Raw genomic sequence first — 23,738 nt, forward strand, 5'->3', positions numbered from 1 at the left:
GTCTGTGGCTGCAAAGAGAGAGAAGGTTGGTCTCGCACACACAAAGACTAAGGCTTGCCTGGATGGTTGTAAGAAATGTCTTTAATTGCCCAAAGCATCATTTCTGCACTGCCTGGAAGCGGTGCCTCCCCCCAGCCTCCAACAAGTGGCAGGGTAGGTCACTCATACAACACGTGACCATAAAAATATGGTGCCAACAACCAAAGTAACCAAACCAGCTGCTGGTTAACGCAGTACACGTAAAAACAGTAAACCTCAGAGTAACAACCTTGCTTTAACCAACCCCCTTCTGGGAACACAGCTTTTCCCTATCCCTCCCCACCACTTGTGGAACAACTTCCTACCGCAGAGCCAGCGAGGCGCCGGGCTGAGGCGGGTCTGGGACTTTGGGCCAGCGAGTGACAGAGGGCGCAGAGGGCAGAGCCTCGCCAGGGATCAGCCCTGCTGGAAGGGTCATGCTGCGGGAGTCGAGCGGGACCACGGGCGGGAGAACAGCTCTGCCAGCCTGCCAGGGCCTTTGCCAGGAGCGCCGACAGCGTCCAAGGCTCCGCAGGGAGACACACACCAACACAGCTGCAGAAAAAGCTTACGAGGGGCAAACTACAGCTGGCGAGGGGAGGGGACAGGGCAGGCAGGGATCCTTCATCAGCTGTCACAGAGAATACATGTTCCAAATTTTTAAAGGCACATCATAAGCTTAGCAGCATTTGGGAGCCAGTGTTTCTTGCTGGTCCTACTCAGAGGCTGCAGACAAGAGTGAAGCAGAGGTGAACAGAATGTAAGAAAAATGGACAAACTCGTGCTCCTATCCCAAAACTACATACTCTCCCAGCTCCTAGTATGCCTTTCTTTCCTAGGAAAAAAAAAAAAAAAGAATCAAGTAGTCTAACAGCTGTTGGGTCTACCTGCTACTTACTAGAAAGGAGTAGGGGAATCTGGTCAAGTGCAAGGCAAGTCCATCCCAATCCACAAGGACAGAAATCAAGGATGCCAGGTTCTCCTGCATGAATCGGTTACATCACTTAAAACTAAATACTCACATTTTGGAGGGGCAGGTCAGGTTTCTAGGCTGGCAGCAGCCAGCACTGTCTGACGATGCCCAGAACAAGACTACGATTTTTAGGAAACAAAAATAATCCCTTTACAAAAAAAAGTGCAGGTTAGAGCATAAAGAACCATTTCCATATTGGATAGCCAGTTACATTTCCTCCCTGGAAAAGGAGCTCTGAGCCAGTATGGAAGGTGCTACAAGTGCAGTGTACTGACTAGCATAAAATGTGTCGTGAAGCTATTTGATTAAAAAAAAAAAAAACAACCCCAAAACAATCCCCACAAACAACCCCGTGTTCATACTCTTCCTATGAGGGTCAATAACCCCTTAAATGGTGCTTCCCCCACCCATATTTTACTTAAAGCCACAAACCAAAGTATTTAGGATTAATCAAGTAGTGCTTGCTGGGACTCTGGGGACGTCCTTATGTCATTAAAGTGAACGTACACGTGCCCAACTTCCAGTGCTGCTGCGAGAGCGGCTGTGGCAGAGGTCAGTGACGGCTCTGGAGTGCTCACACGCACAGTGGAGACAAGAGAACCCCTGCCAGGTCAAAAGTTACCAGCCAACACCGTGGCTGCAGTGTGAGGGAGGGTGTTCTCTCTAAGAGCGCTCACTAACGCAGCCCGTGCCTTTGCCCACACGTGCAGTTACGCTAAATGGAGCAGCACTTGGAAGCAAGCGGTCAGGTCCCCCTGCTTTGGCCACAGCATGGAGTGGTTATATACCTTGCCATATGAACACAGTCCTAGGAGGTTTCATTAGAGCAAAATTATTAATGATGTACCCGGGAGGAGTTTGGCATGCATGGGGCATCAAAAGAAACTTCACCGCAGGTGCTATTTACCCTACAGGCTCACAGTGCATAACCAGCACAGAACGGCGCTTCCGTGGTGTACTCAGACAGTTCTGTCTGTCCCCGAGTGCTTTCTGACCACTTTGCTTCCGTGCACCTGATCCACGGCCAGGGTCTCCACCTCCTGCGGCGGCTGGGCGGGCGCGGCGTGGTGGATGCGATGGGCCACCCCGATGTGCGCCTTGTGCGGCTTCTCGCGCGCGGGGCTGTGCGACTCGCCGGGCGCGCGATCCGAGGGGATCGGCGGGATCACCAGCGGCCTCTCCTTGATCAGATGCACCTCGGCCGTCTCCCTGGCCAGCAAAAAGGGCGTGGGATCGGGCATGGCATCCACGGGCTCCCGCAGCACCAGCTTCCGGCTCTCCGACCCTATTCTGTAGGCCTCTTCGAACTCGGGGTTCAGCGGCGTGGACAGGCTCTTCTTCATGCGGCGCCGCGGCGTCTCCGGCAGTTTGTCCTTGGGAGGGGACGGTTTGTAGCTGGACAGGACGGGGCTGCCAGACGGGGTCCCCTCCGAAGTCCCGCTGGCGCTCATCAGCTTCTTCTTGGCCGCGTGCAGCTGAGAGGTCAGATAGGCAATCGTGCTCGCTCTCTGCTCCAGTTCACTGGACAACATATTGAGCTTATGGCTTTTCATTTTTAACTCTTCCAAATACTTCTTTTCTCGTTCTTTAATAGTGTTTTCCAGCACCATTATCATCGCGTTCTTTTGTTCAAGTTCTTTCAACAATTCGCTATTTTCAGCTTCTTTGATTTTCAGCTGAGCTTCAAGCTCTTTGCACTTACTTTTGAGTTCGTCACTTCGTGAACCGCCACTTTCTAGAAGAACGAGAGAAGCAGAAGGGTTTCAAGTTAACAGCAGCCATTATGTAAAACAGTGCAATAGGGTTCCTCTTGCCATCTCTAAAAGGAATCCAAAATAGTAACTTCAGCTAATACTCATCCCGCACCATCCCTGATCCAGGGGGTTAACCTCAGGGAGTTATCTTATTCCTGCTCTTTACCAGTTGTTAACTCAATACATGTCAAATAACTAGGATCTAGTGTGTATACACACACACACGTATAAATAAATAAAAGCTTTGTGGTTAACTACAGCACCAGCTCAGCTAAGATTTAAAAATAGTCTCACTCTTCTGCCCCTAAAATGTGTGTCCTGTGTTCCCATACACCAAGCGGGGAACTGAATGTCTAGTGGAGTCAGCAGTTCCAGGTGCTATTCCTGGCTCTTTCACAGATTCCCTGTGTGACCTTGGGGAAGAACTTTTGACATTTACTTCATAAATAACTAAGTCTGGAGACTAGAAAAGAAAATATGAACATTGAAAAAGATTAGTAAATTGAACATGAACATTAAAAGAAAAATGCCACATATTCCTTACCTGACGAGTCTGAACTCTTTACAGTCAGCTCATAGGTTAAATCTGAGGAAAAAAAAAAGGTTTTGTTAGAACATCATCATAGAGCCCGCACATTACCTGGTGAGCAGATTTACAATAAATACAGCTTTCCATAAATACAGAATTAACTCTTCCCACTGCCCAAAGCAAGAACAGGAGCTTCACTGCAAATTCGCAAACATGTAAAACAACCGAACTATCAGCATTTTAAAGAACAAATGAAACAACCTTGGCTTTGATCAGCCAGTTTGCCACGAGGCACAAACTGAAGCCCCTAAATCAACCCTTTTGGGAGTGAGTGGGACCTCTGGGTGGGCTTTGCTGCTGAGGCTTCACTGCTGAAGTGGGGAGCATCCCTCCAAGGAACAGGTACCTGTGCAGCGCTGCTGCAGGCGGCGCAGCTCCTCGTGCAGCCCCTTCAGGGTGTTGGCGTGTTCTCGCTGCAGGAACAGCAGGTTCTTCTGGGCACTCTGCAGCTGGTTCTTCAGGGTTGAGGTGGCCATCCTGACCCTGCCAGGGAACAGACAAGGAATTGTCATGGTGAGTTACCTCTCTCTGCAGCCAGGATCAGCAGGAAGGGCTGAATTCTGCTGTTAATGCAGTGACTGATGTGTGATCATCAAATGCCACAAAAGGTTTTTCTGCTTTAGGACCATTTCGACTACAAGCGCTCTAAGTTCATCAAAAGCCTAATTGTACTGTGGGCAGGAGCAGGGAACTCATTTGTTTGGCGTTAACACATTTAAAGGATTAACTTCAGACAGTCTAAATCATTAATCCCATTACAAGTTAAAAGCAGAGCTCTGAGGAATGGCCTACTGTATCCGTCCTGCTGAGGGTTTCCACTTACCCCCAGGGACACAGGGATTGGTAAAATCCTTGGCAAGAACAAGGCAGAAAGCACTAAAATGCAGCAGCTCTAAGGAAAAAGGCAAAGCAGGGGTCTGAGCACAGCCAGGCTGGTGGCACTGCCATGGATGTGGCTGCCATGGGTGCCTGAACTGGGATGTGGGTGCTGGCACCAGCACAAGGGAAGCTCCAGCTGCTCTTGGGTTTCCTCAGCACCGGGTCCAACAACACAGAACAAGACAAGGACAATGCCTCTCTCAAAGGGAAAACAAACAGATTTATCTTGCTCAGGTTACAAGCACGTGGAAACCTGCTACACCACTGGGTTCCCCTTACAGAACAGCCTTGTGCAGGTAGGCCTTGGCTACAGCAGCGCTCACACCAAAGGCACACACAGTTAACAGAACGATGCTGACAGACACCCTTGAAGACCCCTGCGCTGCCAGTGTTGTGACTGGTCCTGACAAGGCAACAACGGATAGAGCAGAAAAGGCGAAATTCTGTTGTATGTGTAGAAACCATTACAGTAATTAGGTTACAAGGATTAGTGAAGAGTCAGAATTCCTGGTGCCTGGACAACTCCCTGCAGTGGCACTGCAACCATGCCTGGAATTAGGGGACCACACACAGTGTCCAAGATGGACCTTCATGGGTTTGCCTTGGCCTGGCAAGTGTTCTCACTGGGACTCCTTGGTATGGAGTCTTATGGCAAGAATTATTTTCCACCAGTTTAAAATTGGTAGAGCATAAGCTCAGAGCAAGTGACACACTTTTGTTGTTCCTAAACATATCACAGCCCTGCGTTTAATTTTATACTTTTATTCCCCAAAAGAACACCAGACTTGGTACTCCAGCACCTTGGTGACACACTAAAGCACCTGGGGATGTGGGGTAGAAATCACACACACACAGAGCCCTCCTGATTTCATCAGTGACCTGAACTGACCTCATCTTCTACTGCCTTATCCCCACAGAAACAAGTATTTGATTGCAAAAAAAAAAAAAGAAAAAGGTGTGAAAGACGTTGAGAAATCCACTTCAGTGCAGGAGCCAAACAGCCTGGTTACCTTGTAACAGAGATCAAGGATTAAGTTCAGTGCCCAAGAATGTGGGTAATGTGCCAACTGTGCTTTGTCGAGTGAATGGGCCATTTTACAGTTACCACCTTAGCAAACAAGGAAAAACTATGGACCGAACACATTCTAAAGAGAGATTTCTAGGGTGGTTAAGCAAATTTTGCAACACCCCACCACTGCCACACTGGTGGTCCCTCACAGCCACAGTGCTGGAGGGGCTGTTGGAAGGGGCCCCACACAGTCACAGCAATTACTGTGGGCCACCATTAATTCTGAGGAGTGAGGATATTTGAGCTGTGATACATTTTCAAAGCGACATCCTCCGGCTTGCAAAGCTGACATCAGACAGACAGGAGCTTTACTGAATCATCCCATTTCTTCAGTGTTCATCCTACTCTGAATGACTGAGCACGACAGCAGGATAAAGCCACAGCTGGAGCTCTGACTGTGCAGGACACCGAGGCTCAGAAGGGATTCTTAATCGAGGAATGTATTTTCCAAAAGAAACCCTAAGCTGTGATAGGAGTAGGTGAAAGAAGAGCCTCCACACAATAGCCCAGAGCTTCTGTTCTCACAATGGGTATTAATGGTGGCTTTACACCTGTAACTGGACCCTGAAGAGGAAAATATTGCCCTGAATAGGAAAATATTTCATCACTAGCAGGAAGTGTTCATAGTTCAGTCCTTGCAAATAAACACGTTCATTAAAAACTAGTTTCTAAATGTTCAAAAAAAAACCAGAACAAGGCTCTCACTATTCATCTCCTCGATTGCTTTTTCACTTTGATCTCCTGCATCTGAAAGATCACACCAGGATTACCTGCTCTGAAGAAAACAAATATAATCAGAGGCGAGTGTTACAGGCTTAGGAAGAAAATAAGAACTACCAGCATCAGAGCATCATCTTCCCTGCAGCAGCAGTAAGTTAATCAGTGAGATCAATTAAATCAACCCATGATGAGTGTTAGCTGCAGCCCCTCTGCACTAAGCAGTTTCCCACAACCCCCTGCAGCCTCTCTCTGCTTTTTCCCCGTCACAGCAGCCTGGTTGTCTGCTGGCCTCTCCCCGACAAGGGAAAGGGAAGGCCAGTGAGGTGAAGCCACAGCCTCCATGGATGTGTGGGCAGCAGATCCAGTTCCAGACCCACTCACCCACCTGCTCTTTACAGAGCACAGGCAGCACTGTGAACTCTGCCCCCTGTGCTCTGGGAAACAGCCCAAACCATCTACTGTCAAACCAGGGAAAGGGAAAATGTCTTGCACAGACAGTCACGACACAGAGACGCAGATTTGCTATGTCCCACAGCCCTGGGATTGCACTAAGCTGATTTCATCTCAGGCTCTCTGAACTAAGGAGGTCAAAAACCACAAGAGAAACAGCAAATGCAGAAGTCAATGGTGCCCTTTACAGGCCCAGAGGAGCAATCTCTACGTCCCCACCATGGAAATTGGTGGGACAAACTCCCAAATCTACCAGGCTCTGGCTGGATGCTGGCAGATCAATGACACCAGTGCTGGGGAGAATGCTGTGACTGCACAGACAGCACAAAGTTCTGTCACTAGGGTTTTTCCCCCTTCCCCTCTGTCCCCAAACAAAATAAAATGTTCGCTGTGTTCTTACACAGACAGAACTGTGCAATGCAGAGCTTGGCAAAGTCCCCTGGGAAGGCAGGCAGCATTTGAGAAGGATGACAGAACACTAGAGGGACACTGCAGCGTCCAGGGGTGATGGTGAGGGTGACACAGCTCCTCTCTGGCAGCAGGACTGGCCCTAAACACCGACTGTCCAACCTGTCAGCGACAGAGGCTTTGTGTGGACTGTGCAGTGCATCCCACCCTGCAAACATCCACAATTTCTCATTTCCCAGCATCACCACACCACCAAATACTTCTATATATAGCTCAGAGGTTGAGCCTCAACTCCTCCAAACAATGGATTCACAATTTCTCTTGAATATAGCCAAGGAGGAGCAAATGGGATGAGTCAAACAGAATTCCCTTGGGAATGTTAAGTACAACACTTTAATCATGATTGCACCGACCTAAGCCATCATCTTCCAGTAAGGCAGAGAAGGGAACTTCAATTATCATTCCTGTAAGCTCACCTTAAAAAGGAACTGTTCTGTCTCCTTACAAGTGCATGTTCTCTTCAAAAGGGAATACATACACACAAAATCTCATATGGAAAAGGAAAAAATTTTAAACAGAAGCTTTCAAAATACAACTTAATCACATGCTCACCATAAACAGTCACTAAAATTTTAACAGCCACATCTTGCCTTGCAGAGGATGTGCAGGCTCCAGGCCTTTTTGGATCTTAAGCATTTGGAGAGAGTTCAAAATGTTTCAAGGCAACGAGCATCTGGCTGCGTATCAGATGCCTTTGCACAAAATCAGAGCATCTCCATCCTCTGCTGCAAGATAGGAGGAGGGAGATGCTAATCTCTGACCTTAGACACAAACCTGAAGGATGGACCGAAGCCCAAACAAAGGTGATTTAACATTTTCATTCCTGTTTGGCATCCACGAAACAGAACACAAAAACCTCCTTTTCCGTGGATGGGGTGACCATCGCCTGAGAAGCTGCTTTAGCTCCCTGCCAATTCACAGCCTTAAAATATGTATGGGCAGACATTTTCCTCTCAACTGCTCACTGGCCAGAGCTCCATCCAAATGTAACAAAAGCTGCCAAAGTGTCATTTGTTTGCTATACAAAATACGATTTCAAGAATTAAGTAAGGACGGTGGATACCTCTTGTAAGAACCACCAAAGTTTTAGACCCCAGACCCCATTTTAAAGACTGTCACTGAACTGACCAAACTCATCTAAAAACGGCTGTAATGCTGAAATTACTGACAGTCACTTTGTTGTTCTTTGCTTAGATCAGCTCTCCATCTCGGAGACATAACGCCATCCCCAAAGTGTTTGCTCAGCTCCTTTCAAAGGACAGAACAAAGGAGACCCTGCAGCCTCCACACCCAGCTCAAGGGCTTTGCTCTTCCCGCTTGGACATTTCAGTCCCCCACGAACGGATTCTATCACACCACTACACCTCTCCTCAGTGAGATCCAGCAATAACACAGCTCGTTGTTTCAGATTTCTGCTCACCCCTCGTTCACCCGTGCCTCAGATTAAGCCAGTTCAACTAGTCCAGTGCTGCTAAGTCAAGCTTTTCAGACAATACACTCAGCCTACAGATCCACCTCGGGACATCCCTTCCCTTCTCCTGTGCTCCCGTATCAATAACACCTCTTGCAGCAACACCTCTGTCCTCAGCCTTCTGCGTCACAATATAACAATGCTTACACATTATTAATGACCCAGTAACTTCTTCTCCTATTCTTTAATTTGTGTGTTCTAAACCAAGCAAAATTAGTAGTTCTTTCCCAGAGATGACGGAGGGGAAGAAGGAACTGTGCCACTGTCCTCCCAGAGGAAGGACATGATTTCGCTTTCTCAGCTCCTTTTCCATTTCTGCTGCTTTTGATGCTATTTTACTCAGTGGTTTCTCTGCCTGACTTTCCCATCATTTTCTGATCAGAGGCTGTGTCAACTCTTTACAGTTAATCTCTGAATGTCCTGCAAGCACACATTTCAGCATTTTAGTACGAAGATGGCTTTTTGTTACTCCTACAGCAGCTGGTATGGCAGCGGGAAGAGTAATTGAGTGGACACCACCCTGGCAGCAGTGATTTAATTCTGGATGCTCCAAAGGAACCAGCTGGTACTTTTATACAGAACTCACCGACTGCCTGACTGTCTACCTGGACTGAGGAGCACTGACAGGAATAGTTTGGTGTTTTCTCTGCCCTTGAGACCACCCAACCCCAGAGCTGTCACAAAAAAAAAGAGACTAAAAGGAATCAAGATATTAAAATCACTGCTGTGGCAGAGACTATTAGAGAACCAAATCAAATAGTCCTGCAGTGGCATTTCATGCAGACACAGTTATTATGACCAACACCAGGGTAGGCAAAGCTAAGGCTGTACAGCTGTCAGGAACAAATAGCTCACTCTGGCAGGAAGCTTTGAAAATTACCTAATTTGATCCTAATTCACTTTAGGGAGACAAAGAAGGTATTACCTAAATGACACTGACGACTTCAAAAGAGCGCCTTTAATAATGATGAAGTGACAATAAAAGCCCTCACAAGCAGGACTACATTGTCACGTAGAGGAACAGGTTGCTTCTCTTCTGCTCTCTAGCACACGCTCCTAAAGAATGGCTCTTTTATTTCATTCACCCCTTCATCCTGAGGATAAAACAGTTTGTTATTTTAATACAATCTCCCACAAAGCCACAGAATGCAAACTGCACCCCAATCACAACCAGGCAGTCACAATATTGCAAAGACACGTTAGTCTTTCTAGTAAACCAATTTCTTTTGTCAGAAGAATGACAAGAAAATTAATATTCAATTCTCCCAGACTAACACAGTATCAATGTTACACATAAACCTGAGCCTCATTCTATTTTTTTCTAAGTCATTAAGGAAGTTCTCCAGCTTCAGTTAAAGCTGAATCAGGACTTAGGTTAGTAAGGTGGGCTGTGGGTGGTTTTGGTACAAGGATCTGTTAAGTGTAACTCCAAATTCATGCTTAGAAATCACACTATACTACGGAATAGTCATGGGCTTTTTTCACAGCTCACATACTCACTTATGAACACTGCATGCCCTCTTTTAATTTTGTCCTCTATGATCAAGAATGTGTGAACTGCACCAGAAATTGAAGAAAATGTATCTGTGCAATATAAAAATTTGCCGTTTCTGAAGCCTGCTAAAACACAAACCAAAAGAATTACTAAGCTGGTTTCACATACCCAACCTGGCCGAGCCTTTTCCCGCTCCCAAACTCGACAAAAACCCATCACCACACAGACGTGTGACTATTTCACTGCCCAGCCCTGACATGATTTTTTCTCGCCCATCCCACTCACATACACTGAGCAAGAACTTAGTGCTGCATTCCTGAAATGCTCCAGAGTCACCTTCCTGGTCATTCAGTGAACCAGGTCAGGGAACTGGTGCAGCTGAAAGCAAACCCGTTCTCCCCCTGGCTGTTTTCAGGTGGCAGGTTCACTGTGCAGCACTGTAGATGCCTGGGGAAGGTGAAAAAAACACAAATAAAAAATAGAATCTGTAAGCAGGTCAGGGGGGTGGTACAGGCAGAACGGCTTCCTGCAGCAGCGCCAGCTCCAGGCACTCGCCTGAGCTCCGACTGCGTGAACTGCAGAAATTATGATTTTCAGAGGTTACCAGGAATATTTGTTGAAACATGGCAGAAGGCACTGAAGCCTTAGAGCAAGCTAAAGAAATCTGTCCTGAGAGGTCATTTACAGAGAGCAGCTATTGTAAAGCAGCTCTACAGAACTGCACAACTATTTCCAGGCAAGTGTAACAGGCTGAGGAGATGCTTTTCTCTAATGCATTCTGTGATGCTGTTTCATAAGGCATCGATTTTTATTGTTTTAGAGCAGCAACTATGATCAAACACACAAAAAATTGGTCTCCACTTTGCTAAAGGTTTGGAGAGCTGCTGATGAAGGAAATCTGGTAGTGGTGATGACCTGTGTCCAAGTCCTTTCTTAAGCAAGATTTTTTTGGTGTTAAATAAGATGCCAAGACAAAGGATCATAAACAGAAGTGCTTTATACCCTCCCTTACATAACCCAGGTATCTCAAACGGAGCCAGTAAAGCCACACAGTTTAAATCAAGCTTTCCTGAGGCTGGAAAGGAAACAAGCAGACACATTACAAAGGGAACCTGCCGGTTCTGACATCATTCCCACGGCTTTTCTTCACAGATGGACTCTTCCCGAGCTCGACACCTCTGCTCCACAGAAACGCGATCTGCCGTGCCTTTTGTGCTCTCCCTCCGGGCACGGACTCGGATTACAGGGAGCTACTGTTCCCTGGCATATTTTCAGCCTTTCTGGAGACAGCTACCATTCTGTTCACGGAGAAGCCATGACATGTAACAGTTTTCAGTCCAGCACTGTTTTTAAATAACACTGATTCTAAACCCCGTCTCTCTCAATCAAATAATTAAAACCAACAAGCAGCAACGTATTTAACATTTTAAATACAAACCAAAGGTTTCCTTGAAGTAAAATGAGAACAAACATGCTCGGCAATAGCAGGAAAGAAATAGCAATCCAAAGAAAAGCCTTGTTGCAATGATTATTTAAAACCACTCAAACGAACAGCTTGCAGAAGTTCCAATACACTCTGAAAACATCAGTTTCAGCAATATTTTGTCATGCCTCCAATGTCTAGTAGTAAATAAATTTATTGTTCCTATTTATAGTACCATAGTCTTTAACATCACCAGGAGAAATGAGCCTGGTAGATAATGGCAAAACATTATTAAAAACATCATCCACTGCTCACATGGAGATAGACTAACACCCATTATCACACTGCTGGGCACCCTGGTTTAGAGGAAGATGTTTTTTACATCACTTAACAACGAGCACAGAGAAGAATCGGGCCCACATCCATCGATGATACTACAGCCAGACAGGCAAAGGTGATGGAACAGAGGGGAGGGACAGCGGGTGGGTAAAAGGGGGTTAACACTCCCACTCGGCTCCGCTCAGTGAACCGTTTGCCACCTTCACGGGCTTTTCAGATGTACATTGGATTCGTGGAGGAGAGCAGGGCCTGCAGACAAGGTCTGTGCCCCAACAAAGGGCACCCACCCACCTCAACCCCACGTGGGCAGCGGGCCCTGGGGCGCCGCTCGGGCTCTGCCGGACCCCTCCGGGAGCTGCTTACACAAGTGCCCCTGGCAGAGCCGTGTCTGTGCCCTCGGACTGTCACGGCCACTCGTGTCCCCGTGTGCCGCAGGAGCCCAGAGCACAGCCCTGTCCTTCTTCAACACCAACATCCTCACGTTTTGCTTTTGGTGGCTGTGCTTTCCAAACCAGCAATAAGAAAAAACTACGTCCCACACTCAGCTTTTCCCCCTCCTCAAGTTCCTTGACTGCTGAATTTTCAGTAAAGTGCTGCTCAACTAAACCCATCACTTTTAGTTACTAACAGACACACACACATAAATATGCACAGAAAGTATCACTTGTCAGCAAAAAAAATTCTTCAGCATTATAAATTTTCAGAAAGGCAAAGATGTCTGTTCTCTCTGTAAAATAAACTACAACTTGCTACCTTCTTTAAACTTTCCTACGCAAAACGAAGCTAAACATGAACTCGAGTGATTAATAGTAATCTTTTTACCCAATATGAAAACAATCCTTCACAGTTTTGCTACTTTACACCACTATTTTTTAAGCCACAGAACAGAAAGGAGATACCTAGAAATTACAACAGAACTCCCACTATTGTGCTGAATAAATATTTTATTTTAATTTACATTATGATCCACATTCTGCCGTAAAAGCACTGGGGAGTTTGTGCTCTGCCTCCTGCAGTTAAAGCACTGACTGATGTGGTAGATCTGGATGAACAAATATATCGCCCTTAACACCTACAGCCTCTTGAAGTAGGGCACACTAAGGAATAGTGGGATTTTTGTAACAAAACACATTTAAAAAATCATTTAAAAGCACTGAAAGGACGCAGCCATATCTAAAATCTGATGTAAAGGAGACAATGGAAAGAAATGAAATTATTGCTGTTCTACAGTTTGCAAGAACTACTGGACTGGAAACTACTTAAGAGTATCTGGATCGGTCATGAGACCTTTGTCTTTTCTAAGGGGATGAGGGAGGAAACTCTACAGATATATTAAGCAGAAGTCCAACAAGAGGATGAAAATAAGTGGTTAGCATCAGTTTAGCCAATATTCTTTCTTTCCACTTAAGCAGCTGATACTTTCCTAGATTATGACCTTCTGATCCTTGTTGTTTCACTAAAAAAGACTGTTGGAGCCTCAGTACAACCAAAAGCTTGAAAAATCAACAACACTACAAGTCAGCCATTATCTGTGTATAAAGCACTTGCTTTAAGCTGCTAAACCAAAAAGCAACGTGCAGTTCAAGAGCATAAATGTCAGTCTCCCAGAGGCTCAGTCAAAATAACGCACAACAGAATTGCATTCACTAATGAGCAAATTACATGGGGAAAGGCTCTGCATTTACAGTCGCATCCATTTGTCATCTATTTTTTAATTGAGGAGTATAATTGATATTGCAAAAGCTCAATACAGCTTTTTGAGTGTAAGCATCCTACCATCTAAGTAAAGCCAACAAGTACCCTGGATGCTTCCTATGCACCTGCAATGCAGATCAAAATAGATAATTCCACCCCCAGGGCTGCCTCAGCTTCTATGTTCACATTTACCTTCTCTGTGTGAGCTTTACTCCATTTAATCAAGTGGGCTCAGGTGTGTTCTGCTGCCGTCCAGGGCGGGAAGGGCCCCTCCTTCCTCCCTGCTCTCCCACCCCATGTCCTGCGTAGGGAAACTGCGTCTGGAAGCATCTCCATGTCTGAAGACGCCCTGCACTCCTCTGCTGCCATAGCCACAGACTGCAGGCGTTCTCCTCCAAAGGAAAAACCTCCTCCTCTCAAACGAAGGTTATTCCCTACCCACTCCAAAATACACACGACCCACCCGTCCAGCCCTTTGCAGGCCCTGCGTAAACGACACTGTTGCCACTTTGTAAAGTGAAAAGGTGCGATGCAAAAGGCGCCTGCGAAGGATGCGGTGTAAAAGCTGTCCCGGCGGGTGCAGCGGGAGCAGGGGAAGGCGATGGGCGGCCGCTCTCCCGCTCTGGGGCACACCGCAAACAGAAATACCGACGCGTCCTTGGCCCCGACCCGGCAGAAACGGAAAGACAAGGGGGGTACAGCGGGATGCAGGGCAGTCCCTTCATCCGCTGTGCTCCAGCGAGGAGAAAAGGGCCCTGGATGCTCTCAGGAGCGCGCAGGGAGCGCTTTGGTCCAGCGCCAGCGCCCGGCCCGGAGCCGCCCTGCGCGCACCCGCCGCGCCGTTCGCTGCCCCGCAACGGCCGCCCCGGCCCGGGGGGCTCTGACCGGCCCCGGGGGGCTCTGACCGGCCCCGGGGGGCTGCCCGCGCCCCACCGCCGGGGTATCTCCCCCGGGCCGAGGCGCGGCTCCTCCAGCCGCCGCAGGTGCCGGGGCCGCGGCCGCTCCGCCGCCTCTAACGCGCAGCGGGGCCGGCGGGGCGCCCGCACAGCCCCGCCCGCCCTCACGGCAGGGTCCCTCGGCTGGCGGTGGATCCGTGCGAGGCGGAGAAAGGCCTCGGCAGCGATGCCGCCGCCGCCGCCGCGCTCCCCAGCCGGCCCCGGGGGTCGCGATGCCGCTGACGCCCCCTCGGTCGGCCCCTGAGGGGCGGAGGGCGCAGCGCTCCGCAGCCCCCCGCGCCTCGGCCGCCGCCCCGCCCGGCCCCTCACCTGCTCGGCCCCAGCCGGGTCCGCCGCTCGCCCCGCCCGAAGCACCGCGGGCGCCCCGCGGGGCCGGCACTGACCGGCGGCGGCACCGGCACCGGGGGCGGCGGCGCAGGCGCAGGTGCGGCTGCGGCACCGGGCCCGTCGCTGTGGCAACGCTGGGACAGCGCGGCCGCCGCGGCCCCGCCCGCCCGCGCACGGGAGCGCGCACGGGAGCGCGCACCTGGGAGAGGGAGGAGGAGGAGGAGGATGGGGAGGGCAGCGGGTCTGTGGGAATGTGGGAAAGGAGGGAATGTGCACTCCCGGGAGAGGCTGTCGTGGTTTAGGCCCAGCTGGAGATGAAGCACCACGCCAACTCCCCACTCTCTTCTTCCCCTCAATCGGCACCCCCCGGTGGAATGGGGAGGAGAATCAAAAGTAAACTTGTAGGTTGAGAACAGAACAGTTCAGTAATTGAAAACAAAGTGAAATTAAATAATAATGATAGATAATAATGATAATGAAAAGGGAAAGGAAAAACACCCCGAACAAATGATGCACAGTGCAATTGCTCATCTCCAGCTGACAGATGTCACCGTCCCTCCCCAAACCCAGACCAGCCCCTCTTCTGGAGAACTCCCCCAGTTTTGCCCCTGGGCATTCTGTGCTCTGGAATATCCCTTTGGCCAGTTCAGGTCACCTGTGCCAGCTTTGCTCCCTCCCAGTGTCTTTTGCAAACCTCCTCACTGGCAAAGCATGATGTACAAAAAAGAAAAAAAAAAAGAGTTCTTGACTTAGGAGAAACAGAACTTAACAAAACCCAAACCAGTGTGTACCAACACCATTCTCATCCCAAATCCAGAACACAGCAGTGTAGCAGCTACTGAGAATAACTGAGCTCCCTCCAGCCGAAGTGAGGACAGAGGTGCACCAGGTGTGTCCGTGTGTTGGGAGCAGTGCGCGTGCACGTGTGTGTTGGTGTGAAGGATGGAAACACATCTGTGAGAAGAAGTTGTGACGTGTGCTCCATAGGATGATGGCAAGATGTTCGTGGATGTGTGGAAAAAAGCCTGCCTGGAGTTTGGGGAGGGTATTTGTGCTATTGGCACACGTGTGTGTGAGTTTCCCCCAAGAGCAGCTGCAGCAGAGCCCCAGGAGAGCTGTGGGGTTGGAATTCCTGCACATGCAGCTTCACTCTGCACTGTCATTTCTGCATTAATATATGAATAAATGTGACCTTCAGCTGCCCACCAGTAGGGTAGGCTCTGGGTGTGCAGCCCTGCATGGTTGGATATTCTCTGCATTTTCTCTACAAATCAATGTTGAAGAAGATGGAACATGGTGCAGTCACTGGCCTGTGATTCTACCTCGGGCAGATGCACACAAGCATTTATGGATGCAGTGTCTTTTCTATGTTTGTAATGGAAATAAAGTACTTCATTAAAAGGGGCTTCAAAATTAAGAGACAGAAACTTGGCTTTCTGAGGCAACCAATAGAAAAGGCCAATAAAGTTTCTAGAAGTGAGAGAGAATTTTCTTAGTCAACAGATGCACTATACACAGCATAGGGAAGAATTTCCCACCTTCACCAAAATCAAATTCAGCATCAAACTGCAAGCTGCTGGCTCTACCTACCTTCAAGGTGATTCTGTTGTGTGTGAGGACACAGAGGATGGACCTTTACGTACTTTGCACCTTACAGCTCCTAAAACGAGGAAAAGGAAGCACAACATAGCTTAGAGGGAAATATTTAAAGGAAAATTCATTCGTCCTTAGTCAAAGCTAAAACCGAGGATGACCAATTTTAAATGGGTGTTTAGAAGTGAAAAGCCTGGTACAGGGGCAGATTTAGCTCTGCCAGCAGCAGTGCAGGAAGGCCCTTCCATTTTATCCATCTAGCTTTTTACATGAAACGTGGACTCTTAATTTAGGATCCCGTTAGGTGACAATCTAGTCTGGGAAAATGATTCAGTTAGAACCTGTGCCAAAAGAGAAATGCGTTTGCCATCTGAATCATCCTGGCAGGAAAGATAGAAGGATGTTAAATTCAATATGGATCCCTAATAACTGAACACAAATTAAGGAAAACCCCCATCTGTGTTGCTACAAAGTAATGCTTTTTATTAACAGGCCTTAAGATGTGACATTTATAGAACAGAAATATGTACCTGTACTCGATGTAAGGAAAACCTGTTGGAAACCAAGGGATAAAAATACATTCATTCAGAAGTAAAACTGAAATAGTCCCTGAGCATTTTTTCCATGCGGCCTTGGTTTCTCTGAAACTTTCAGTTCCCAGAGGTTTCAGCCTGCAAATGTCACCCCAATTTGTCATCCTTTGAAAGGCTGCTCTGCCCCTCGCCAGGTGAGCAGCACTGAGCTGCCCCAGTTTCTTCATGTTCAAAATGGAACATGAGCGTGGTAATTATGTGTCATTAATATCTGCAAAATTCTTGAGCAATCCTGAAGAGGGGAGTGCAGCATAGTACAGTTACAGCTCAGCGACTCTAACTGGAAGAAGTTCTGACTCCCACTGCAACCCCTGAACTTTGGAGATAACCAAAAATTCAAGTCCCCAATCCATCCAAGTGCAAACACCAGGCTCTCAGACATGAGCATTCTGCGTTAAATATCACAATGTTTGTGGTCCCCCAAAATCAGAGATCACAAAAGCTTTGTCATGATGTGCACTGGCCTGTAAAGCTTCTTGCTGGAAAGCTTCTTTGCTTTCCAGGTGCCTCTCTCCTGATTTTTCTTTTGCTTGTTGTGTTTTTCAAAAAGCAGAGGTCACAGGAGAGGGGAGAGCAGCAGAGCTGGAAGCAGGAAGGTTTAATCACCTCTCCTGTGCCCCTGCACACGGATGTTGTTTCTCTTTGCTGTGCATCTCTAATATCAACAAGCACAGCTGGCCTGGTTTTGATTCCGGTAATGCTGATCTAAATCCAGGCACCCTCCACCCTATAAAGCCCAAAGAGTTACTATTAATTAGATCAGCGTGGCTGAGATGAGAATCCGGGATTAGCTTCCCATTCACCCTGGCGGGAAGGGGAGCAGCACGCTGGAGTGGCTGTCCCTCCATGAGAGCAGGAGCTCACAGGCTGAGGGATGAGTTCCCTGCTCACAGCAGCACCGGGCAAAGGAGGGCAAGGGATTGTGCAGAGCCTTTCCCAGAGCTTGGTGGGGAACAACAGCCAGGATGCAACTCAACCAAAATATTGAAATCTGGTAGGTGCTGTAATCCCTCCCCATTTCAAAGGGGAAGATTTTAAAAATCAGAATGAAATATATATAAGTGTGTGTGTAGAGAGAGAGAGACCTCTAACAGTGAATTTTATTTCGTACCTCTGCTGCCAGACATCTTATTGGAGGAGCATCAATTAAAATCCTCTCTGCCTGATCCTGCTCAGTGGCACCATCCAAGCCAGCGCATTCCTCCCGCAGGGCTCTTCTTGAGCGCTGTCTTTGGTCCCTTTGCTGCACTTTACCAACAGCCTCCAAGATAATTAGCAGTCATCAGATGAGAATTAATTTTTAACAAACTTCTCCCTGCGTGGGAGAGGGAGTGGAAAGCTCAGTGAATGGCAGGAAAAGTCTGTGCAGGGAGTGACGACAGGTCCTTTTATCGTCCTCCGCAAAACAGTGACATTACCAAGGATTTATTTACAGAAGCTGGGAGGAATAAGGGAGGTGCTGTCAGCTCCTTAAGGCAGAGACTGGTTTCAGTTATTGTTTCTCCTTTGTTTGCACAACACTTGGGCCGGGGGGCTCCTGGTACCAGAGGAAACCTCCTGCTGCAGAACAAGGAACATCTGATGGCAAGTGCTGAAACTGATGCCCAGGCGTCTACTGAGGAGGAGAAAGCAGGTCAGGATCCAGGAGATGCCTAATCCAGCCTGACGTTTGGGGCTGGAAGAGCAGAAGGTGGGAGCTGCTGTGAGCTGCATCTCTGTGCATGGAGGGGGGCACAGCACACAGATCCTTCCTGCAACTCAGCTGCAGCCTCGCTTCCCAGCAGGGAAATGGTGCTGAGCAGAGCGTGGCCAGCTGTGTCCCAGCTGTGTCCCAGCTGTGTCCCACTGGCCTGCATTGCCTTTGGGTCACGACTTTACAGCCGGGTGCTCAGGAGCACCAGCAGTTGTTTTTAGTAGGAGACAGCATCATCTGCAAATAGCTTTGCTCCGGCTCTGCCTTGCTTTGGCTCCCTCAGCAGCAGGCAGCCAGAAGGGTTTTGCATCCCTTGGATCATATATTGCCCAGAAAGCTAATTTAGTGCAAGCTGCCCTTATCTCATCCATTAAACTGCAAGTGAATTGACCTACTCCCTGATCGTTAAACATTGCTGCAATTGCTGGCTGGGAGAGGGCGTCAGCCCCTCACTCAGCTCCCTTATCTTCCCTTTACCAACCAGACTCTTAGTAAATCCATTATTTTTCAGCATTAATTCATGAGATGGCCATTAGCCAGAGTTCTGTGACAGTACAAACAAGGGCAAAAGCAATTCCCACCTTTCAATTATATCATGGGCCTTTCCCAGAAACCTGGGGAGAAAGGGTTCTCAGTTCCAATCAGAAAGGGTGTAATTAAGGCCCAGAATAACTTTCAAAAAGCTCTTCAACTAGACAGCTAAACTTAGACAATTAGTCCACAAAGGAAAAAAAGTCGAGTTGCAAATAGCTTGAAAATAACAGGAGAACATTTTTTTTCCCCTCGGGCAAAACAAAACCTTAAAATCTACATTTTAAGACTTTCACAACCCCCCCCCCCCCCCCCCCCCCTCAAAATTAAGAAATATAGCCTGCAGTCTGCAAGCAAGCACTGACAGGTTTAGATGTGTACGCTCAGGCTCTGCCTACTGTATCCTATCAAAGATCATCAGGAACAAGCCACTGACCTCTGTGCTCAGGGAACAAAACACGCATCCCGACGCCTGCCGGTGTGGTCAGCCCCGCTGGATGTGCCGTAGCCATTACCGTGCATTAGCGCTCGTCACACGCATTTCCACACAAGCCGTGATTGCTGCCTTTCAGGTCAGTGATAAAGCCGCTCGGGAGAAGCCGATTCGCAGTGGGAGATGTACCCTTGGGCCAAAGAATCATTAAATTATCAGCATCAAGAAACCCACAGCAATGTGACTTGACAGCTGTACAGTACAGTTGTACAGTACCAGGCTGAGGTTGTTTACTCTGGATTTTTTTTAAACCTGGCCTACACTGAGTTTTTTTCCCCCTCCTCTGAATAATTTCCCATCACTGCTGAGTCTGATCACCTTGCACAGCTCTGTGCTGCTACAGTCCTCCATCCCCTCCTCATAATAAGCAGTGGCCGTGAGAAGGGAGCTTTCAATCTGGTTGGACAAAGAGTGGGAGAAATCATAGAAGCCTTAAGGTTGGAAAATACCTAAATATAGGATTCCTTTTGCTGAGATTCAAGGCATGGAAATATTAAATAACCTGCCAGAGCACACTGGGAAGCTGAGCTACATTGCCTGAGGGCCTGCCTCACATTTTATGAGAGATGATCTCTGTTCCTCTGGAACAGAACTTGCTCACTGTTAGCTCGGGAAGTACAGATGCCTGTAATCTGTCTTTCAAAAAGGGCTTTTAATGACCAGGAAACAGCACAAAGATCTGAGCTTGCCTTTTAAACCCAAACCACGTACTGCCTGTAAGCACAGCATTCCACCTCCCCACAACTCAGCTGCTCTGCGGTCTCTAGGTGAGGGAAAACGAAGGGAGTTTATTTTATCTTCCCTGATGGTGGCTGGTAATGACCTGCGAAGTGGTGTCATGTGTAGCTTTTTCTTTTTCTTTTTTTTTTTTTTTTTTTTTTTTTTTGGCAGGCTGTAAAACAATTAGGCCTGGTCCCCAGTTAGAGTTTTGCTCCTTGTGTCTGGGAGGGTTTTTGTGCTTGCTGCCGGGGAGCACTGGGTATCTGGGAGTTGTAAAGATGTCTGTGGTTTTATTGCCGCATTTTTACAAACCTCAGGTTTGTATTTTTATTATGGTTGCTGCTGTGAGGACGTTAAAGAAAATATCGTGTTTCTCTTTGAGATTACATTTCACTCTGTTGATCTTTCTCTTGACATTTCAGGGAGTTGGGGGATACTGGCAAAACATGCAGGGTAAGCAAAGGAGATCTCCTTCACCCCAAATCCTACCTTTGCCAAACTGAGGAAGCACAGGATGTTTTAATTTATTAAAAATAAATTAACATAGGCTTGGGCTGGTGAGAAGCAGTGCCTGAAGAGAGCACAGCTTGCTGTGATGCTAACAGCCCAAGACAGTGCCGTCTTCCCTCTCCTGTTAGAGCTGCTGAATCTTTCCCCAGCCTTCTTTTTTTTTTGCTCAGCCAAACCGTATCTAAATAGTCTGTTCTTGGGGCAACAGACAAATTGCACAGCTGTTTAACTGTCACTGTTTCAGACCTGTTTTCAGACTGCGGGGTTGTATTTCAGATTGATTAAGCAAATGATACACAGAGAGGAAATCTCTCCCTTCCATCTCTTAGCTGAGACTAATGGTGAAGCTGAGATGCAGAGATGTGCTGGCATTTGGCTGCTGTAGAGCTGTATCAATTCTCTGTTCTCACTAGTCAGGGGAATTCTAAAATCTTTTCATCTTGCCTTAAAGATACAGAATTGGTTTCCATCAGCTTGCTGAAAAAAACCCAAAAAAGGCACATAGAAACCTGCAGACTTGAAACCCATGGTCAGTCTCAGCTCATATCTTTTTATTATGTTCACTTTCAAAGGACCCCGAAGAACTTGGCAGCTATTAAGGAGGTGGTGATAGAGCTGTAAATTACATGGCAGTGCCCTGGAAAGAGCCAGTTTCAGTATTTGGAAAGAAGAAAGCTGAAGTCAATTTACTGTATGAGCTGTTGCAAACACTCAGACTTTCTGATTGATAGGATGACGATGGGAGCAACTTAGGACAGAAAAATTTTTGATGTTGGGAGTTATCCTGGATTATTTATTATCAGAGATGGTTCATTCCAGGCACCGATAATGACAGTGCTGTAGTCACCAAGTCTCAGCCTTAAAGAAACTATTTATGGGTACATTAAAATGCTGTTGCTCACATCCTCAACAGATTTGGCCGGGACAGATTCTGAGATAACTCTGGGATGAGTGGCTGCTCGACAAATTGTCTGGAGCCTTTGCAGGGTTCAGGGTGCTGGTTTTCCTTCTGCTCTGTGACCTTTAGCAAGGCAATTCCCTTCTCTCTGCCCACCTCCTGCCTGGCTGGGACTGCCTCAGGCTGTACAAATCTGCAGCGTCTGGAACAGCAGGACAGGGATGTTGGTCGAGGCTTCTTGGCAGCAGAGGGATGCCAGCAGCAGATAATCACCAACTGGAGTCATCGGGTTTGTATAAACACAAAGCTGCTCCATCAGAGACAGTCTGTGCCCTGAGCAGACTCTCCGGGCCTTCTGTGAGCCCCTGCTGACAGCAGATCTGTCCCTGGGGCAGGTTCCTCCCTGGGCCTCCGCACACGCCTGGGGCACGAACAGTGCCGGCCTCCGGGGAATGTTTGTGAATAAAAACAGAGAAGATTTAAAGCTTTGGATTTTTGTTTTGTGTTTTTTTTCCATGCAGGGTATGGTGGTTTGGCATCTGTCAGGCAAACAGATTAAGAACAGATGGGGAAAAATGTGAAACCCCGTTGATCTCCAAGGGATTATTTCAGAAACACGGGGAACAAACGCATGCTGGATTCTGGCCCCTGCTCTTACGTCCTTTCTGCAGGCACTGCCCCAAACGTGCTTCGTGCTGGTGAACAGTTCTGCCCCTGTGCCTTGGGCACCTCCAGCCTGCCTCTTTTATGCTGCTGACCCCTTCCAGCCCCTACCTAAGGCTTTACCTGGGCTGTTCCAGGGAGCTACTTGGGGTTCCTTTCCCTGCAAAGTGAGGAAGGAGGTGTGCACCCTGCCCTGAACCTGCGGGCACAGAGACCGTGACCCCTCTTCCTTTGTCCATGCCGGAGGTTCCCAGCTCTGACCGTTGGTTTATTGTCCCTCTTTAAAGCCAGCTCAGGTCACCAACACCCCCGAGCGCGTCCCCGATCCCAGCCCCGAGTGCTCCAGGGCCGGCCCCGCGCGCAGTTCCGCCGGCAGCCAGCAGAGGGCTCCCGCCGCCCGCGCACAGCGCCTGCCCCGGGAATGATTCGGGAATGATTCGGGAATGATTGGGGAATGATTCGGGATCGAATTCGGGCACCAGGACAGGGCGGGATGGGCCCAGAGGAAAAGTTAAACCCCAGGGAACAGCCGAAGCAGTGTGCAGGGACCTTTGAAAATGCTCCACCCACTGCGTTATGTAAACTCATCCAAGTTACATCTAATCAGTGAGCGCTTATCTCTCTAGACCCCTCCCCCCCCCTCTTCAGGGCCTGGGACCCATACACAGAAAATGGAGTCAGAATAGTTTAAATCTACGTACACCACATCTGTGCTCAAGAAATAAATCAGTACCTCGGTTCCTGAATGGTGCTGGGGGGATGCCTGCGATGCCTGGATGAGCCTGGGTTTTGGTCAGCTGGCTACTACTTCCCTTCTGACTGTCCTCTGTATTGGAGAGAAAATGGATTTTACTCCTGGCCCACAAAGGAAATCTTGGTCTTCAACGAGCCATCGAGCAAAATACCTGGAACTGGAAAGGGAACACAGAGGAATGTGCAGAGAAACATACCTAAGTCTTGGAGAAAGTACTGCTGCCTTTCACCACAAATGGGCCTCAATACAGCTCTCCTGAGGAATACCTGGATAACATGGAATCTTCCAGGCATGGAAGCAGCACTTGTGGGCTGCACGGTGCTGGAGCTGAGCCTGGACATGGCCTGTGGACTCTGCAGCTCACCAGAGGCTCCCATCTCCACCCTGGCTCTTGCCAATACTGCAGGAATAACCACGGTGACGAGGCACGAGGCTCCTTCACCTCCTACTGATCCCTGGCTGCCTGTAACTGGGATCAGCTGTAGGAGAACACCCAGGAGGTCCCACTTGGCTCAACAATCAAAACTGTCTCCATCCCAGAATCAGCACAAGCCTAGTCCCTCTAAACAACTTCAGGGATACATTTCCAGGAGTGGAACCAGAGTGTGTGGCAGCTGAAGTGCCTGGCTAACCAGGGGAAAGATGAGGTACGGCCGACATGCAG

The 23,738-nt window shown here is 48.3% G+C and overlaps 1 protein-coding gene and 1 long non-coding RNA gene across 4 annotated transcripts; both read right to left on the minus strand.

The window, feature by feature from the left end:
* Positions 1-61: 61 nt before the first annotated feature.
* Positions 62-19,590, minus strand: CCDC92 (coiled-coil domain containing 92). 3 transcript variants are annotated; one of them, XM_066199866.1, is made up of 5 exons: positions 19,473-19,590; positions 16,217-16,286; positions 3,681-3,817; positions 3,290-3,331; positions 62-2,726 (listed from the first exon to the last, which is right to left on the minus strand). In XM_066199866.1, exons 3-5 carry the CDS (start codon positions 3,808-3,810, stop codon positions 1,951-1,953), a joined length of 948 nt encoding a protein of 315 aa, XP_066055963.1. In that variant the 5' UTR covers positions 3,811-3,817; positions 16,217-16,286; positions 19,473-19,590; the 3' UTR covers positions 62-1,950. The 3 variants fall into 3 exon arrangements, with proteins under 3 accessions (XP_066055963.1, XP_066055962.1, XP_066055960.1); XM_066199865.1 differs by lacking the exon at positions 19,473-19,590 and adding an exon at positions 17,924-17,975; XM_066199863.1 differs by lacking the exons at positions 16,217-16,286; positions 19,473-19,590 and adding an exon at positions 14,609-14,684.
* Positions 19,591-20,444: 854 nt separating this feature from the next.
* Positions 20,445-23,482, minus strand: LOC136298808 (uncharacterized). The gene is made up of 3 exons (XR_010723379.1): positions 23,271-23,482; positions 23,054-23,146; positions 20,445-22,196 (listed from the first exon to the last, which is right to left on the minus strand). It is a non-coding gene; the product is annotated as an uncharacterized lncRNA (long non-coding RNA).
* Between the last annotated feature and the right edge of the window lie 256 nt (positions 23,483-23,738).

This window comes from Chamaea fasciata, unplaced genomic scaffold (assembly GCF_029207755.1).
Source record: "Chamaea fasciata isolate MVZ Bird 193981 ecotype frontalis unplaced genomic scaffold, bChaFas1.0.hap1 SCAF_18, whole genome shotgun sequence".
Taxonomy (NCBI): Eukaryota; Metazoa; Chordata; class Aves; order Passeriformes; family Sylviidae; genus Chamaea; species Chamaea fasciata.

Bases quoted from the DNA above. Each gene is read 5' to 3' on its own strand.
- CCDC92 (XM_066199866.1), bottom strand. From the start codon at position 3,810: ATGGCCACCTCAACCCTGAAGAACCAGCTGCAGAGTGCCCAGAAGAAC. The intron at 3,332-3,680 runs GTACCTGTTCCT...TTTTTTCCTCAG, and splicing joins CCTGCAGCAGCGCTGCACAG to ATTTAACCTATGAGCTGACT. The intron at 2,727-3,289 runs GTAAGGAATATG...TCGTTCTTCTAG, and splicing joins AAAGAGTTCAGACTCGTCAG to AAAGTGGCGGTTCACGAAGT.